Genomic DNA, 17,960 nt, shown 5'->3' on the forward strand with positions numbered 1-17,960 from the left:
GAGAAGCAAAAGACCCCAATAAGCTGGAACTGGGCGTATCAGTATGAAATAAAAACTTCAAAAACCTAAGGGTTTTGGCGGGGGTAGCTAATAAAAGTTTACAAGCATAAACTTCCCAGTCTATAACTGGTTAGAAGCAAGAGATCAGAAGTACGGGGTTAGGATGAGGAAATGGCTATAATAATCAAGAGCTAACCAGTAAGTCCATGTCTCTCCTCTGAAACCCATTGGACTAGATGGTTCCAGAATCAAAAGTTCTCCCCATTTTTCAAAAGAGCATATGCTATACTTACGCAATAGACATCAAATACTATACAGATACAATACAGCTACAGTGAAATATATGAACATTTACATTAAGTAGAATAAAGTCTATTGTTTCAAGTCAGCTCAAACCATATTCTGCCAAATAAGCTGGGTGCCAAAACTTAAATCTACTTTCAGAAGTTTTGAACCTCGTGATTCAGATAAAAGTATATGACTCGACAGGACAGCAGTAAGAAGATCTGGTGCTGCAGCCAGATTTGGGTCTGGATCTTTAAGCACTCACCGACTTTTTCACCCTTCTATATCTTATTTTAACCATCCATAAAATAATAGCACCTCCTTCACAGAGGTTTACTGGAGACTAGTGTTCAACACTGAGCATAGATATAGTCTTAATCTTAGAAGTACGCTTCATTAAATAGCATTCAGTAATGCTGGGTGATGATCAAGCAGAACATTTTAAAGCCATGGCCAGCAACATTAAATTGTCTGTTATTTGTACCATCAGTTCTCAGAGCACGACTGTATTCTAGGCTGCTGTGAGCCTCAGTCCATCAGACAACTCCACATCACTTTCAAAACCATAAGGATGTGCTCAGTATTCCTACCATTTAAAAGTTTAAATTCAAAGTCCTAAATGCTTTACCAGTCAAATCTGTACTATATAGAAGATTTGACCTTTAGGCACGATCTAAGAGAATCAGTTTCAGCAAGTGTTTGACTCTGGTGGAACTGGGCTATCAGACTGTTACAAACCCGTAGAGAGACTTGTCTTGACATCCCCCATAGCACCTAGCACAGCACCCATTATAGCTTCTCAATGACGCTTTAGAAGATGTAATCATGCTTTGAGAAGTTTATATTTTTAATGCAGAATAGCTTAAAAATTCCAAGTTTTCCCTCCTACATTCTAATTTAGCTTCAAGAACAAATTCTTTGTACTTAGCTACCTTAATTATATATCAGCTTAAATAGGAGCACAAGTCTTTTTCGTTAGTTCACTAATTAGTGAACCTAAAAATAAATGTCTGATTTTTACAACTTTTCTGTGGCTTTCCTCATATACGTTAAAGGTATCTTATCCTAGATGTTGAATACTTAGCTTAAATCAAGGGTTCTAGCAACCATTTTTGTAATAAATGTATCAAAACCCTTAGTTTTTAATAAGTCTTCTCAAAAGTGTTGTTTTTACATATATTTTCCAGCTATTCTTTCCAATTATTTGACTCCATACCTCCCTCTCCTACTTCCTTGACTTCTCTACATTCCTTAATTCTTATTTTCTATTTTATTCTGCTTTTATCTATATGCTTCCTCTTGTTTGATATTACCAGTTAAAATTTTTCCTAACATCTATTTAGAAGACAACAAAGAGGAAACAGTGAGGAGGCTTGGAAAATTCTAACTCCACAAACACAAGTGAGTCACTAGCTAGAATACATTCACAGGGCTTGTTTTCCTCCCTGGCTTCAGGATCCTTTGATTCTCTTGTTTCTGTCTGCTTTCAGTGCTGGGGATTTAAATGTAGGCTTCTGCATGCACTCTCCCACTCAGTTCTTCCCTGTCTCTTTGCTTTTTATACTCTGTTCTTTCACTGAAAGTTGGAGATAACTATTCATGTCCAGAGCCCCACGGTTTGCCTGGTTCTACACAGCTTTATATTCACCAAGACATGTGAAGACTAGGCAGAGAAATTACAATGACTTTCAATTTAATTTGGGGAGTCCTCCTCGTGGAGGAATCAAGAGGCAACCAGAAGTATTTGTCTAGTCACCTGAGAGCAAGAGTTCACACACATGATTTTTCCATAGTAGCTGTTATCTTGAACCCTCTTTTCAATTGATTTATAGGAGATAGAAAAATAACTATTGCTGGGCGGTGGTGGCGCACGCCTTTAATCCCAGCACTCGGGAGGCAGAGGCAGGCTGATCTCTGTGAGTTCGAGACCAGCCTGGTCTACAAGAGCTAGTTCCAAGACAGGCTCCAAAGCCACAGAGAAACCCTGTCTTGAAAAAACAAAAAAAAAAGAGAGAAAAAAGAAAAGAAAAATAATAATTGTGTCTGTTAATGAAGTGGCCTAGTAATGTTTTATAATAAAAACAGTTGAGGACATCTTCCATGATCTGTCTCGTTGTGAATAGAGTTCACTGTGTGGATTACGTGATGGTTGTCTTCATCCCCACTGTCAGCCATAACACTTGGTGTGGTTGATTAGAAACTAGCAGTGGGAGGGAGTGGTGGAAAAGGAGAACAATGAAGGGGAAAAACACTTACAAGGAACGAAATTGTCAACAAAATGGTCCTGCTCATGCAGATGCTGCTTTTTAAAAACACTGGCAAGTAATGTTGGAGTTTGGAATGTATATTTTCCATTAATCATGTTAAATTGAATAAAGTTTAACAGAACATAATTTAGAGTAGCTCTTTGACTTTTCTCTAGCTGTATTTATAAGACTTTAAATCAAACATAGTAACACATACTTTCAATCTAAGCAATAGAGAGGCAGGGGCATCAAAAGGTGTCTTCTGGCTTTCTGGCCTCCACATCCATGGACACATATGCACAAACACAAAATTATCACATGACCTAGTAACCCCACTTCTGAATAACACGGTAGAAATAAGGCAACATGGTGCATCAGATCAGAGAGTAGGAAGAAATACAGATGTATACAGACCTTAACAGAGCTGTGATCACCTAGACTCTAGTGGTTCTCAACCTTCCTAACACTGTGACCTTTAATACAGTTCCTCATGTTGTGATAACTCCAACCATAAAATTATTTTTGTTGCTACTTCATACCTGTAATTTTGTTACTGCTATAAATCATCATGTAAATATCTACTTTTCAATGATCTTAGGTGGACCCCTGTAAAAGGGTCATTCAACCCTCCCAAGGCGTAGTGACCCACAACAGGTTGAGAACCATTGTGCTAGAGTCATGTAACAATCATTAGGTAGCCAATGTCACCACATACACACATAAATCTAATTCTAATAGATCTATAATCTAATAAATCTAATAGATCTATAGTCCTAAGAGCAAATTGGTGAGTATTGTTGTCATGGAAGCAGGAATAGTTAGGTAAAAGCTACATGATACCCATTTCTGAGGTTCACTGAGGAAAAATGTTTAGTGAATGACCATAGTGAATAAAGGGAGCTCAAAGCCATAATTGATAGCACAAATAACGTGAACATGCTACCTGTTCCTTGGGAAATGATCAGTTGGTACAGCAGAGACTGTCAGTTCACAAACTTGAAACAAAATAACATTCAAGGTTAAGAGCCTCCTATGTACCTCTTATTCTTAGGTAGAAACTAGCTTCATGTAGACAATGTTGTGCTGCTAATTTATGATAAACCCATAAGCAATGCCTGCTGAGTACCTACCATATGTCATTCTTTGTGTGGCACACTCGAGATCGTCAATAAAGCAATCTAATGATTATATGCTATCATTTCTATTTTGTAGAAAAGGGCATTAAATGTGATAAGATTAAGGAGTTCTCCCAAGTCTACACTGCTGACAGATACCAAAAATTAAGGCCTCGGTGTAAATCTACATATTGTTCCTCCTATTTCCATAGACAACCCAACAAATTAGCAAGTAATAGTCTTTGGGATCAGAATAGCTATTTCAATATAAGAAAATGGAGTAGGTACTAAGCTGACAGTCCTGAAATGATAAAACAAAAAACTTTCAAAATTATTCCATTTTATGATTATTTATGAGAATAAATTCAGAGAAAACTAAATTATCTATAGAGACAATGTTTGCTATAATTGCCCTGGGAGAAATGGTACATTATGTTCAACTAAAAAAAAACAGGTTTGTTGTTGTTGTTGTTGTTGTTTTGTTGGGTTTTTTTCAAGTCAAGGTTTCTATGTGTAGCCTTGGTTGTTCTGGAACTCACTCTGTAGATCTACCTGCCTCTGGGTGTGCATCACTACTGCCTGGCATAAAAAAGCAGAAGTTCAAAAGTTCAATCTATCTCCATTTTATCCATGGATTTGCCCCTAAGTTTGCCTAGGTAAGAGATATAAACCATCTAGGCTTCATACAGGAATGGGAGTATCTACTTCATATGATGGTGACAATATAAGTTCACTTTGCCTCCCAGAAAAAAAAAAACATTTCTGATTTCCTTTGATAGAGGTGGCCAAGACGCTATGTCAATCACTGGTTGAAGATGGGGACAATCCCTTCATTACCCAGGGCTTCTACCGTCTCATGCATAACACAGGAGAGGCTATAGGTCAGTGTTTCTCAACCTGTGGGTCACAACTCCTTTGGACTCAATCAACCCTTTCACTGGGGCCATCTAAGACCATCAGAAAACACAGATATTTACATTACGATTCATTAACAGTAGTAAAATTACAGTTATGAAGTAGCACTGAAAATAATTTTATGGTTGGGGTCACCAGAGTATGAGGAGCTGTACTGAAGGGTTACAGCCATCGGAAGGTTGAGAAGCACTGCTATAAATGGTAGTTCAGCTCAAGTTTCCACTGACTCTAAAAGGGGAAGATTTAAGTTTGTTTCCTTACAGTTTCCAATTATAGCACACACTCAGCTTGCCTAGTAATGGAAATTCTGAGACAAGCCCGGAAAGAAAGTAAACAGTCAAAGAAAGAAGGTGTTGAGGGCTGAAAGCACACACTTCCATATGTGCTCTTCTGTGTCTTCTCCATCCAGAACATTCCTGATGACTTTAAATAAAAGGCAATTGGATTAATACCTCACACATTCCTAGATAACTTCTCATTTATATATGAACACCTCAAAGGACATGACTATCCTTAGCAGTTTTCTACTGCTTTCCAATTCCTGTTTTATTCCAAATCCCAAATAATCAACTATGCTGACAAGACCCCACAGAGACTTAAGTGGTAACCTTCAGCATCCCATGGGCTCTGTCCCTATAGTTAATTTTTAAAATCCTGGGCTTGAGCAAAAACTTACTGGATGTGACACTGTGGTTTTTACCTCCTGAAGCACAATGTAATCACCCATGTATGAGCACCTAGACACTACTCTCAGAGACTGGTTTAGGTGCCTTAGGCTTATAGTTTATAGGCATTCCCAGGTTGATTCTTCTGAGCAGCTGTGACTAATAACCATGAACTATAGAGTAGCATCTAATCATATACAACTAAACAAGGAAAAGCAAATCAAAGAATTCCTCAGGATCAAATGGCGGCCATTAAGCATTAAAACTTATCCTAACTACCTATACATTTTAGTCTTTATGTTCATGTTTGAGCTTTTTGTCCAGCCTCATAGAAAACTAATCACAGAAACCTTCAGTCTGCATGCCTCTCTTTTCTCCCTTCTCTTTCAGATGATCCCAAATATAGAGGATACAAGCTGAACAAATCCGTTAAGAAAATTAGCCGTACTTTACAATGAGTCCGGCTGATGTTCTTAATGTGTGACAAGTGATGACAAAGCATTTGTTGAGGTTTGCCTCCACTTTCACGCATGCCCAGTCCAGCAGCACCATTCTAAGCTAGGAAGAAATGGGAGGAGGACTAGAAAGAGAAGCCAGCTCTGCCCCACTGCACATGATAGTCTTGCCTGCTCAGAACTGCAGTTTCCTGATTTGTAAAGTGGGTACAGCTGTGCTGATAATCAAACTACCACATTTTACACCAAGTTTGGGTACGGATTCTCTATAAATGCTAGTGGCAGTGGCATCTAGTGAATCTTTTCCAGCGGCCATATAAAGTCTAATTTTCTCCTGGAATAGTTTCAGTGAAGCCAAGCTCAGACTTAAAACAGAAAGACAATTGAGTACGTCAGCTAGAGACAGCTAGCTACAATTTGTAAACAGCACTAGCCAAAGATGGATAGCGTCAGGGAAGCACAATTTCTAGAGAAGGGATTCAGCGTGCAGTAAGCAGCATTCTCCAGAAGGGGTTACTCCAAAAGGGTATCTCCTTCAGCACATTGTGTGACAAGTACAGGAACAGTAGCAGAACAATGACCACTTAACTTTCTATTTAAGTGGCAGAATCAGGAAAAAAGTAACTCAGTCAGTATAAAATCAGTCGGGTTATCAAGAAATAACTGCTAAAAAACTTGAGGAAACATTTTCTGTTATTAGAGCATATCCAAGAAAAAATTCAGATAGAAGCCTGGGGGTATGGTGGCACACGCCTGTAATTCCTACACTCACACAGAAGCTCGCACATGCTCAGATCTACCAAAATATAACATTGGAGTATGGCACAAATTTCAAAGGGCCTTACTGTCTTCTGACAAGCACCACATGAGACAGTATCAAACTTCATGGTGTGGGAAATGGGAAAATGTAGAAGAGTTGGTCATTTATTCCCAGCAGTGAGACTACTGTATACCAACCTCCGAGCAGGAGTAACAAACAAGACATCACAGGTGAAAAGCAAATGTTAGGACAGAATCCCAGATCAAGCCTAAGAATGAAAATAAAATCACTGCTGCCAAAAATAGAGAACCACTGGATTAGAATCCAAAGTGTTCAATTAGAGAGAGCATATATCAATATCCACATACATAACATAATTTTATGTCTAATACAATTTTATGTCATTCATTATGGCACAAGGTACACCTTAGAAGATGAACCAATGATCAGGACCAGGGTTTTCAATAAGGCATATTAAAGCCTGGCGTGGTGGCACAAACACCTTTAATCCCAGCACTCAGAAGGCAGGGGCAGGAAAATTTCTATGAGTTTGAAGCCAGCCTGGTCTATAGAGTGAGTTCCAGGACAGCCAGGGCTGTTACACAGAGAAACCCTGTCTTGGAAAAACAAGAGATATGAAAGATACTTAACCTAAAATGGGCCATGACCAAACTCAGTTCTGCCAGGAAAAGAAATACCAAGGGAAATTAGCCCTAAAAGCATATACTATAAAAAGGATACTTCAATGCTAGTTTCAATGCCAATTTACATGTCAAAGATGGAAAACTTGTGAATACCAGGTAAGCCACCCATAGTCTCATTGCATATTTTGCTACTGTGCTAGTCAACATGTTCTTCACTGACTACCAACACAAAAACAAGGAAGTCATGCAAATGATTGAAAACCCAGATTCCAGTTACCACATACTTTAGGCAGAACAAAAATGCAGGTAATACAGCAATCAGGCAAAAAAAAAAAAAACAAACAAACTTGTAGTTCCTATGTTAGGCAGTTAGGCATTACAAATTTAAAAAAAAAACTCATTTCAGCAATCCTGCAGAGAAACAATTATACTTAAATTTTTCTGACAGTTTTGTAAATTAAACCTATAAAATCTTTCAAAGCCATTCATATGGAAATCCTATTCAGAAATGACACTCCAAAAGTAAACTACCAGATTATCTGGAAAAGTCTGGGTCACCCCAAAACTCACATTCCAGATAAGGAAGGCTGAGTGTTAGCAGGATACAGGACAAACAGCTTTATCACTTAAATGCAGCTTAAGAGAAATACTGCTTACTCTTTAAAGAAAGAACTGAATTGCCTTAGACCAGGGGCTCTCAAACTTGTTTTAAAGGACCAGACAATAAGCACTTTCGGCTTTGTAAACCATAATACAGTCTCTGGCAACAACTCAACTCTGCTGTTGTGGAGGAAATCAAAGGTACAGAATTTAACGAATGAGCATATCTATGCTCCAGTAAAGCTTTATTTAGAAAAACAGGAGGTGTCAAAGCTCAGAGTAAACACAAAGAACAATTTCTAGTGTAAACAACTGGCTTTTGGTGATGATGATTGTTTATTAGTTGTAACAATGGCTATTGGCAGCTCCTTCAGGTCCCACACTGCTACAGAATTTTGAAAGCAGCAGAGGCTGTGCATTTGGGAGGTACAAGAGAACTCTTGACTTTCTGTATTTGCAGAATTTTGCTGTGAATTTAAAGATACTCTTAAACATCTACTAATAAAAAACAATGAGAAAAAACAGGTTCTGATCAGAGACATTCTTAGACAAATATATTCCAAAAAAGATTTACCCAACTCTTGAGACAGAATTCTCACCAAAGCAAAATAATTTAATGCAATACAATATAAGAAAAATGGAAAGTGGTTATATTTTGTAATTGCATCCAGCAACAAAGGTAAGGTTTCCTAAATCTTGCCAACAGTCTGATCAATTTCCTAAAAGCTTAATAGGAGGAAACGACCCAGACATCAACAAGGTCAGTAAGTGAAGCTATGTCCTCTTCAAAGAACCCTAACTCACTGCTAGTGGGAGTTCAAAGGCGAGCAACCACTATGATAATCAGTACAAAAGTGCCTCAAAAAGTGAATAAACACACAACCTAGCTAGTTCACTCCTGGGTAGTCAAAGAACCTCAAGTCCACAGAGATCTCTGCACAAACACATATACTGCTGCATTGTTAACAATGGCAAAAAAGAATGAAAACAGCTATCAATAAATGAATGGATAAATGTACACATACTCAAATGAATTTTAATCAGCCATAAAGAAAAATGAGATCATGATATTTGTAGGAAATGGGACAGAACTGGAAATTATATTAAACAAAAAGTAATGTTTTCTCTGTATGCAGATGCTAGGGGTGTGTGTAAGTCATGAAACTAGAAGGAAAGACAGATTAATGGAGTGGAGAGAAAACATGGGTGACGAACACATGTGACATGAAAGCAGACAGGGAGAGGAGGTAGGCTAACAGCAGCAGGACAGTGGGAAGAGGAAGATCAACACAGCAGGATACATATGAAAACAAGAAATGAAATTTGCTACTTCTATGATAATAATAAAAAGCTAATCAAGTACATGAAAGATACTCAAATGCTGTAAAAGGAACAAAGTCAGAACTTCAAATTTAGATGCTTTAAGGTGTCCCACAGTCTAATAAATGAGGTTCCATGGAAAACCAGCCCTATTAAATCAGAAAGGCCTAAAGACTAACTTTTTTGTTGTTGTTAAATTTTTTTTGAGACAGGGTTTTTCTGTATAGCTTTAGTGGCTGTCCTGGAACTCGCTCTGTAGACCAGGCTGGCCTCGATCTCACGGAGATCCACCTGCCTCTGCCTCCTGAGTGTTGGGATTAAAGGCATGCACCACTACTGCCTGGCTAGGGCTAGTTTTTTAAACAATGACCAAGGTGCAACAAGCTAAGTAAGTACAATATCCAGACCCTAAAATGCTCCCTTCCCTTTTAATTCTAAATAGTTGGTTTCTGTCTCTAAACAGGTTGGTCTAATTCTTGGCAGTCCCTCACAGCATCAGACCTTTTCCACTTACAGGAAAGATCTGTTGGACACATGTAAAGAAGCAAAATAAACACATTCAGAAAGAAGGATGAGATGGCTTCCCCCTTTCCTAACACAATTTTTGAATACACCCTTTCAATTTTTTCCAGGAATGAAATTGTTGTTCTGTGCACTGGTAACCAAGCTTCGAAGAGCAAGATGACTTAAAAACCTGAGACTTTACAGAGAGCAGGCATTTGGCACCGAAGTCAACATCTCTGTGGGTAACAGAGTCTTAAAATACTTTCAAAAGCAAAGCCAAAGGCAGCTGGGTTCTTAAACCTCAAGAATAGCAAGAACAAGGGAACTGGCTCCGCCTTCTAGCAGCTAAAGCCTATAGGATTCACAGAGCTGGTGTTTAGGGTAGATAGCAAAGCATGTAGGCCTGTGAAAAGCTAGAGGAGGTTTGTCCAACAGTCTGCTTCTGGTGGTTTTACTTGGGAGACGCTGTATTGTTATGTGGAGAGGCTATAGGCAAGTGATGTAATGACTCCCATGTCATTCATGGAGTTCCAGCACTCGCTGTGCAGAGAAACCTGAGCTGAGGAAGCCGAGAAGCTACAAAGGAGCAGGCATCCACACACTGGAAAGGGGGGAGTTAAGACAAAATCCAGAGCCAAGAACAGGAATATCTTCATTACAAGTGAGGCTGTGTAAACATAACTGAAAAATAAACGAATGGGAAGGAAGTGTGCAGGGAGGAGACAAAAGTTGCTAACGAGAGGACCTGAAACAGTGAGGTGTAAACTGTTTCCTACCAACTCACTCCACATTCACAACAATGTTTCTTTAATTACTGCATAATAGTCCAAGTTGGCCTTTTCTTAATCAGAAGACAAAAAAACATAAGGCAAAATAATAAAGAGAATTATTGACTCAAACAATACTTAAGGGACAGAACTGAAGGGTTGTACAAATGGTATAAGAACCACCATTATGGGGCTGGAGAGATGGCTCAGAGGTTAAGAGCACTGCCTGCTCTTCCAAAGGTCCTGAGTTCAATTCCCAGCAACGACATGGTGGCTCACAGCCATCTGTAATGAGGTCTGGTGCCCTCTCCTGGCCTATAGGCAGTGTACTGAGAATACTGTATATATAATAAATCTTTAAAAAAAGAACCACCATTATATTAAGGGCCATTCAAACAATACATTAGTCCAAAATACAGAGACTTTACAAAAAAAAAAAAAAAAAAAGGAAAACAGAACAAAACATGTAAGAGCTATAGTAACACACGCCTTTAATCCCAGCATTTGGGAGGCAGAGGCAGGGGAATCTTTGTGCATTCAAGCCCAGCCTGGTCTATAAAGTAAGTTCCAGGACAGCCAGACCTGTGACAAAGAGAAACCCTGTCTCAGGACTCCCCCTTCCCCAAAGAAATCTATATTAAAAAGTAAAACGAATAGAAGTTTGTTTTGTATATAAAATGTGGTATTATAGTGTTCCCATTAAGAAATTAACATACTATTTGAAACCACACTGTCCAACAGAATATGAACTACACATACAATTTGAAATTTCTTAGCTATATTAACATAGATTGTATTTTTAATATTTTGTTTAATATTTTGTTTATTAAAACATGTAAAATATTTTAATACATAATCAATATGGGAGATGTAGAATATAGATTTAATCCTCAGCACATCAATAAAGTTAAGAGATATCTTACTGGTTTTATATTAATTACCTGCTTTCTGTTATGTATCATACATAACATCACAATTTAGAAGCTATATTTCTTTCACAAAGAACTGTCCTATAATTAGATTCCATAGAGTTTATACTTGTTAAGGTAAATTCTTCTTTCCAAATTATTCTTAACATGAAATTAACTGAGGACTGAAGAGGTAAGTCAGTCAGTAAAAAACTTGCCTCACAAATATGAGAACCTGAGTTCCGTCCCCAGGAAGACACCTAAAAATGTCAGGCAGCTGGGCAGTTGGTGGCACATGCCTTAATCCCAGCACTTGGGAGGTAGGAGCAGGCCCTGTGAGTTTGAGGCCAGCCTGGTCTACAGAGCAAGCTCAAGGACACCCAGGGCTACACAGAGAAGCTCTGTCTTGATAAACAAAACAAAAACAACAAAGTCAAGCATGGTGGCTTAGACTTAAAATTCTCATGCTGTAGGTCAGAGATGTAAGATCACTGGCTCTCTGGAGAACCTGGTGAGCTGCTGGCAAGTGAGAGACCGTGTCTCAAAAACAAAGTAGGTAATTCCCAAGGAAGGAGAGCAAGATTGTCCTTAGGCCTCCACACCATATACACACGTGTATCTGAACACCCACACACACATCGGAACTTTAAAGTGAATGCAATCAAGTTTGTTTTAAATTTCAACTAAATTTTCTCAGCCACTCTAACCACATTTCAACTGCTCAAGAAGGCCATGTGGCTAGAGGCAGTGATCATAACTGGACAAAAGGAGATTTAGTCTAAAGAAATGAAGTGGGGGCTGGATGACTTAGCAGTTAAGAACACTTTTTGCTCTTGCAAAGGACCCAGGTTCTATTTCCAGCACCCACATAGAAGCTTAAAACCATCCTTAACTCCAGTTTCAGAGGATCTGACACCCTCATCTGACCTCTGAGGGCATCAAGCAGAGTACATGCAAGCAAAATACTTTCATAAAGTAATCTTTAAAAATTATGGAAATGAAATAATTATAAAAAATGAAATCAAAACTCAAACTTGAGTTTTAATAAAAATAAGGTAAAATAAAAATAATGTGACAGGGAAAAGAATTAAGGTATTAAAAACAAAAGGGAAAATTTGCAGATGCTGACCATTATGTATGACCAATACACTGATTTCTACCAATATGTATATTCAGGCTAAAACTGCTATATAAATAAAAACAATTGTTACAAAGTAAAGCCAACTTTACATTTAGAAAAATATTTAAAGCAAAATAATTCAGAAAAACTGAAAATAATAATGACAACAAGAAGATCTCAACATCAAACAAGGCTGAAACCAGACCAAAAAGCATGAAACAGTAATGCTAAAAGCTACAACTCACCACAAGGACATGACAGATAACAAGCATCAAGGATCATATTAACAACCATATGACAGAAACTAAGAGATATACAGAAAAATAGAATCAAACTAGAAGACCAACTTTTCGCCAGGCAATGGTAGCACACACCTCTAATCCCAGCACTTGGAAGGCAGAGGCAGGCGGATCTCTGTGAGTTCGAGGCCAGCCTGTCTACTAGAGCTAGTTCCAGGACAGGCTCAAAAAAAAAACTACAGAGAAACCCTGTCTTGAAAAACAAAACAAGCAAAAAAAAACAAAAATAAAACAAACAAAAACAAAACAAAAAATAAGACTAACTTTTCTCACTTGGTCAACAATAAATCAAGTGATTTTTTAACAAGGTATAAAAAGCCTAAATAACAATATGGTATATATAATTATGTAACCTGAGAAGAGAGAGTAGCCTTCATTCTGCTGTTCAAGGAATACTCACACAAAATGACACATACAACAACAAACATCAATAAGTCAAAGAACCTAGAGAACATTCTGCAATCATTCAATATAACTCAAGAATATATAAGTAATAAACCTACAATGGAAGTTTCAACACTTTCAAGCTAACCTTAACTCATAAAAGAATAAACATCTTCCAGGATACAGAAAAGACTGGGGTAAGAGTCAAATACACATATCAGCAGCTAAAGCACTGATCAACCAGTCTTAAGCCTTAGGAACTGAAATAAAGATAGGTCAGAGTTAAGAGCACTGACTGCTCTTCCAGAGAGCCTGGGGTCAATTCCCAGTACCTACATGGTGACTCACAACAGTCTGTAACAGTCTGTCCAGGTGATCTGGCTTCTTCTGGTCTCTACATGCACCAGGCAAGCAAGGGGTAAACAAGCATGTATGCAGGCCAAGCACCTATACACACACACACACACACACACACACACACACACACATATATGTGTGTGTGTGTATATATATATATATATATAATTAATATAAAATTTAAAACAATTGAAATAAAAGGCAATGATAAAAACGAAAATCGTATTCTGCTTGTTTTTAAAAGAAAAAAAATTGATCTAAGAATGTCAGAGAGACTTAATAAGTTGAAGGTAAACATGAACTGAAAGATCAAAGCCATAAAACTAAGAAATAAACTTGACCAAATAAACTGCTAACTGAATCAAGAAGAGGGTGGAAGTCAGGTCTGGTGCCTCATGCCTGTAACTCCAGCACTCAAAAAGTTGAAACAGAGGAATCACTAAGAGTTCAAGGCCAGTTTGTTCTACATGGTAAGTTCTAACGAAATGAAATTCTACCTAAAATAGAGGTTGGGAGAAGGATAGAGAATAAAGATGAAAACCAAGAAAGAAAGGGAAACCGTTAAGAAACTACTATCAAAGCTGCATATAGTGGTGCACTGCTGTAACCCCAGCACTCAGAAGACCATCGAGAGGGACTCTGAGTTCATGATTGGCCTGGACTAGAAAAGTAAGACTGCTAGGCATGGTGGCGCGTATCTTTACTCACAGCACTCAGGAGGCAAATCTGAATTTGAAGACTGGTCTACACAGGGATTTTCAGACCATGCCTCAATAAATAAAGATGGCCCTACCAAGTTCCAACCCAATGGTCACACAGACAGCTCTGGTTCAATTAAATGGATCATGAACCTAGGAAAGGGACTGTGGGATGGGGATTGACAGGGACGGGAGAAAGTAATAAGAATATTATATACACTTATAAACTTGCCAAAATACAAACTGAAATTTTTTTAAAGCACAAAATTAAAAATGGGCTTTTAAATGGAAAGGGAATGAAGGGAGCTGTGCTTATCTCATCTATCCAAACTGGCCAAAATATATTGATGCGAATTATTTTCTACAAAAATCTATCCAAAGAGATTCCACATGACACAGAAAACCTATACAGACCAATGCCACAGATTCCCGTAGAAGGTTTCACAGGAATATACCAAATCTTTACAGAAAAGTTAACTCAAAAGAAAAAATTAGAGTACTGGGTAAAAATTGTCTTTCTGAAATAAACCTAACTTTGATAAGAAACCCTAACAGTCTGCATATGCAAACATATTCAAATAGCACAGTATACTATCCCTTCCATATGTTACAATCGTCCACAATGAAAAGTCAAGATCACTTGAAGAAAAACCATTTCTGTGTAAACATGACTTTTCACCTATCAAAAGTACAGGAAAACAGGTACTCTGTCCGGGAAACTTCCAGTAGATAAACAGACAACTCCTATGGAAAGGAATTTGTTCACAATTATCAGAACTACAAATGTGCATACTTCCTGATACAGCAAGGTCACCTTTAGGAATTTGTATTCTATATATGCCTAGCCATGCGTGAAATTACAATGTACACAATAATTCACTGTAGTACTTGTCTTAGCAAAGACTAGAAACATCTCACAAGCCATCAATTATGGGCTGTCTAACTACACTACACCCATATGAACTCTCAAAAGGCACAGAAATGAAAAGGAAGCTTACAGGTACATATAAAGAAAGTTCTTTTGTGTTAAGTTTAAAAAGCAAGATGCAAATAAATGTATAAGTGAAACTTATGCAAAAATTGCAAGACTAGTAGAAGTAGAAAAAAGACCTTTTCTTCCCAGTTCCTTTGGCATCTTTTGAATTTAGAACCATGGAACTGTCACTTTGAGCCAAAAAAAACCATATAATTACATTGATTTTTTTTTCTTAATCTTGCCCTTGGAAATGATACTCCATTTAGAATACTTGTTATTCTTACAGACCAAATTTCTAGTAAAGATATAATTCAAGAAATTCTTATTTTAAAGGCTTAAACAAATATTCCACATAGATGTAAGAGGAACAGCAGATCAGCCAGAAGTGCATCTAGTTAATGTTTTTTAACCCTGATGATACTTTTGAATGACCCTGGGGGCTTCTAAAAATACCAGTGCCCTATATTCCACCCCTACACTAACACCAGAAATTCAGAACATGAAGCCCTGCCCCAAACCACTGATCTCAATGCTTTTAAAATAGCGAGCATTTGTTTCTAGATACTTGCCCCATAAATTATCCACCACCATACTATCTATTCCCTACTGCAACTTTCCTACTCAAATAACGTCCTTGCCAAGATGCCTATTAACACCAAAGATACTAGCTGCCAGAAAAGTAAATTAACAGAAATTTCAAGTACACTACTAGAATGATCACAAATTTTGAATGTGGGAGTGACCAAGATTCCCTTTGTTCTCAATCTGTCTCAGTTTCTTTAACAAAAGTTTTCTATGTTCAAATAAGTTAGAAAAGCATGCCTACTTATAGCAATAGCAAGGTTTTCATTATAAGCTGTGAGATCAGGACCCGCCTCAAACCTCTAAAATTCTGCAAGTAAGGTGGGGCAAGAAAGTGCGGTGAGTAAAGGCATTTGGTGCCAAGCCTGGCCACCAGAGTTTGATCTCTGGGACCCACGTGATAGAAGGAAAGAACTCCCATAAGGGGTCCTCCGACCTCTAGAGAGGCACCAGGCACCACGACACATGTGCCCAAACCACCACAAAAACATACATAAATAAAATGTTTAAAATAAATTTTACAAGTGGCAAGCGAGAGGGAGAGAGGGAGAGAAGGAGAGAAGGAGGGAAGGAGGGAGGGAGGGAGGGAGGGAGGGAGGGAGGGAGGGAGGGAGGGAGGGGGAGGGGGAGGGAGGGAGGGAGGGAGGGAGGGAGAGAGAGAGAGAGAGAGAGAGAGAGAGAGAGAGAGAGAGAGAGAATGAATAGGGTCCAACTACGGAAAAAGCTTTTGAAAATGAAACTTAAGATGAAAAGGCCAGTTGCTCACTTGTCTTAGATTTTTATCATCTGTCTTTCGCAGCTTGATTTCTAAAACAGTTTGGCATCAGCTTAAACCTTTAACCTATACACCCTCTTTCCATCCTATATGCTCTCCCCCCCCCCCCAAGTACAGACAACATCACATTTTGCATATCTGGTCTTCCCAGAAGTTTCTATCACTTTTGCACTTTATACCCAACTGACACCATCGCATGACCATTTTTAAATCAAAAGAATTAAACAGCTCTAGGCTTGGAGAGCCTATGTCATCTTGATTTTCCTTCGGCAATGCTGAATTCCATTTTTGTTTTGTTTTCAGGTGTTTCACAACCGCATTCTGCCTGCTGGAGTTAGAATGACATCCTCTGGGGGAACACGATTGATCAGTTAATGGAAGATGGTAGAATCTATTCCCATCTAAATTAGGCCAAAGGCTTTATTGGGGTCCTCTCCCTTCCCACCCCAATCCATGTAAACCAAGTACTAACTCAGCTGCCAACAGAGTGCAAGGGACACCAAGTAAAGGTGCTTGCTCAGACTCAGGCTGGAGCAATCCTAGAACCCCTGCTCTGTAGCCAGGAGCCCACAAGTTAACTCTTGCCCAACATCTAAGGCATTTGCAGCCCACGATTGTGACTGTACTAAGGTATCATAATGAAGACGTTCAGGTCAGGCCAACAGGCTACCTTAACAGTAGAAAAGGAACAAAATGCCACTGCAGGATTTACTCAACCTCAAGGTGTTTCTAAACACGTCTTACCCAACCATTAAAAACTCTAAAAATAAAAACGTTTAAGAGATCTTTCTCAAGTTTTAAGGACAGAGCGGTCTGAGTCAAGTAGATCTGAAGTAAGGGTTGGGAGTTCCGACTGGGATGAGGGTCCCTGGACGTAGCTGAGCGTGGGGTCCCTGCCCCTCCACCTCCTGAAACCTGAAACCTCAGCCCCAGGAGAGCCCCAGGCTTGTTTCCCCCATCACCCCGCCCAGGCAGTTCCCACGGACTTTGCCTTGAGGCTGAAGAGCCCCTGCAGCAAGCGGGGCCAGGGATGGCCGCTCCCTCACTCCCTTGGGGCCTTGGGGAGTGGCCCCACGTCGTCGCACTCACCAAAGTCCAGGAACTGTTTGATAGAGAGCGGTGACGGAGAGAAGCGGGAGTAGCGCTCGATCTGCTGGGGCACCGACTGCTTGAGCAGCCGGTAGAAGAGCCGCATCCTCACTCGGGCACTGCGCACATCCGCCGAGACGTCCCGGATAGCCGCAGGGGCCGCCGACGCCGAGCCGCCACACGGAGGCGGCGCCGGCGGGGCTTTACCTCCACCTGGGGCTCGGCCTTGGCGCCACCAGAGCCGTGGCTGCAGCAGCACCTAAACAAGCACCGATGGCAGTGAAGGCAGCCGTGGCCCGCTGCCCGCGAGTTCGTAAACCCCGCCCAGAATAGGCGGGGTCTGCCGCCGCACGTACGCGGCGCGCGTGGAATGTGAGGGGCGCGAGGGGCACGCGGCGGCACGCGCGCGCCGCTGATTGGCTGCCGCCGCCGCCAAAGCTTTCTTAAAGCCCCGGTAACACATACAAACTCCCGCCTTCGCTCCCCTCGCTCGTGG

The 17,960-nt window shown here is 39.6% G+C and overlaps 1 protein-coding gene across 1 annotated transcript in view; it reads right to left on the reverse strand.

Annotated features, from left to right (window-relative positions):
- The window catches only part of Pdk3 (pyruvate dehydrogenase kinase 3), a 71,916-nt gene extending 54,157 nt beyond the window's left edge, over window positions 1-17,759 (reverse strand). The window contains exon 1 of the mRNA XM_038317214.1: window positions 17,465-17,759. Coding sequence (XP_038173142.1) covers window positions 17,465-17,570 — 106 coding nt within the window. The 5' untranslated portion in view covers window positions 17,571-17,759. The remainder of the gene's footprint in view (window positions 1-17,464) is intronic.
- Window positions 17,760-17,960: the final 201 nt, after the last annotated feature.

The sequence above is a fragment of the Arvicola amphibius genome, chromosome X (genome assembly GCF_903992535.2).
Source record: "Arvicola amphibius chromosome X, mArvAmp1.2, whole genome shotgun sequence".
Classification (NCBI taxonomy): domain Eukaryota; kingdom Metazoa; phylum Chordata; class Mammalia; order Rodentia; family Cricetidae; genus Arvicola; species Arvicola amphibius.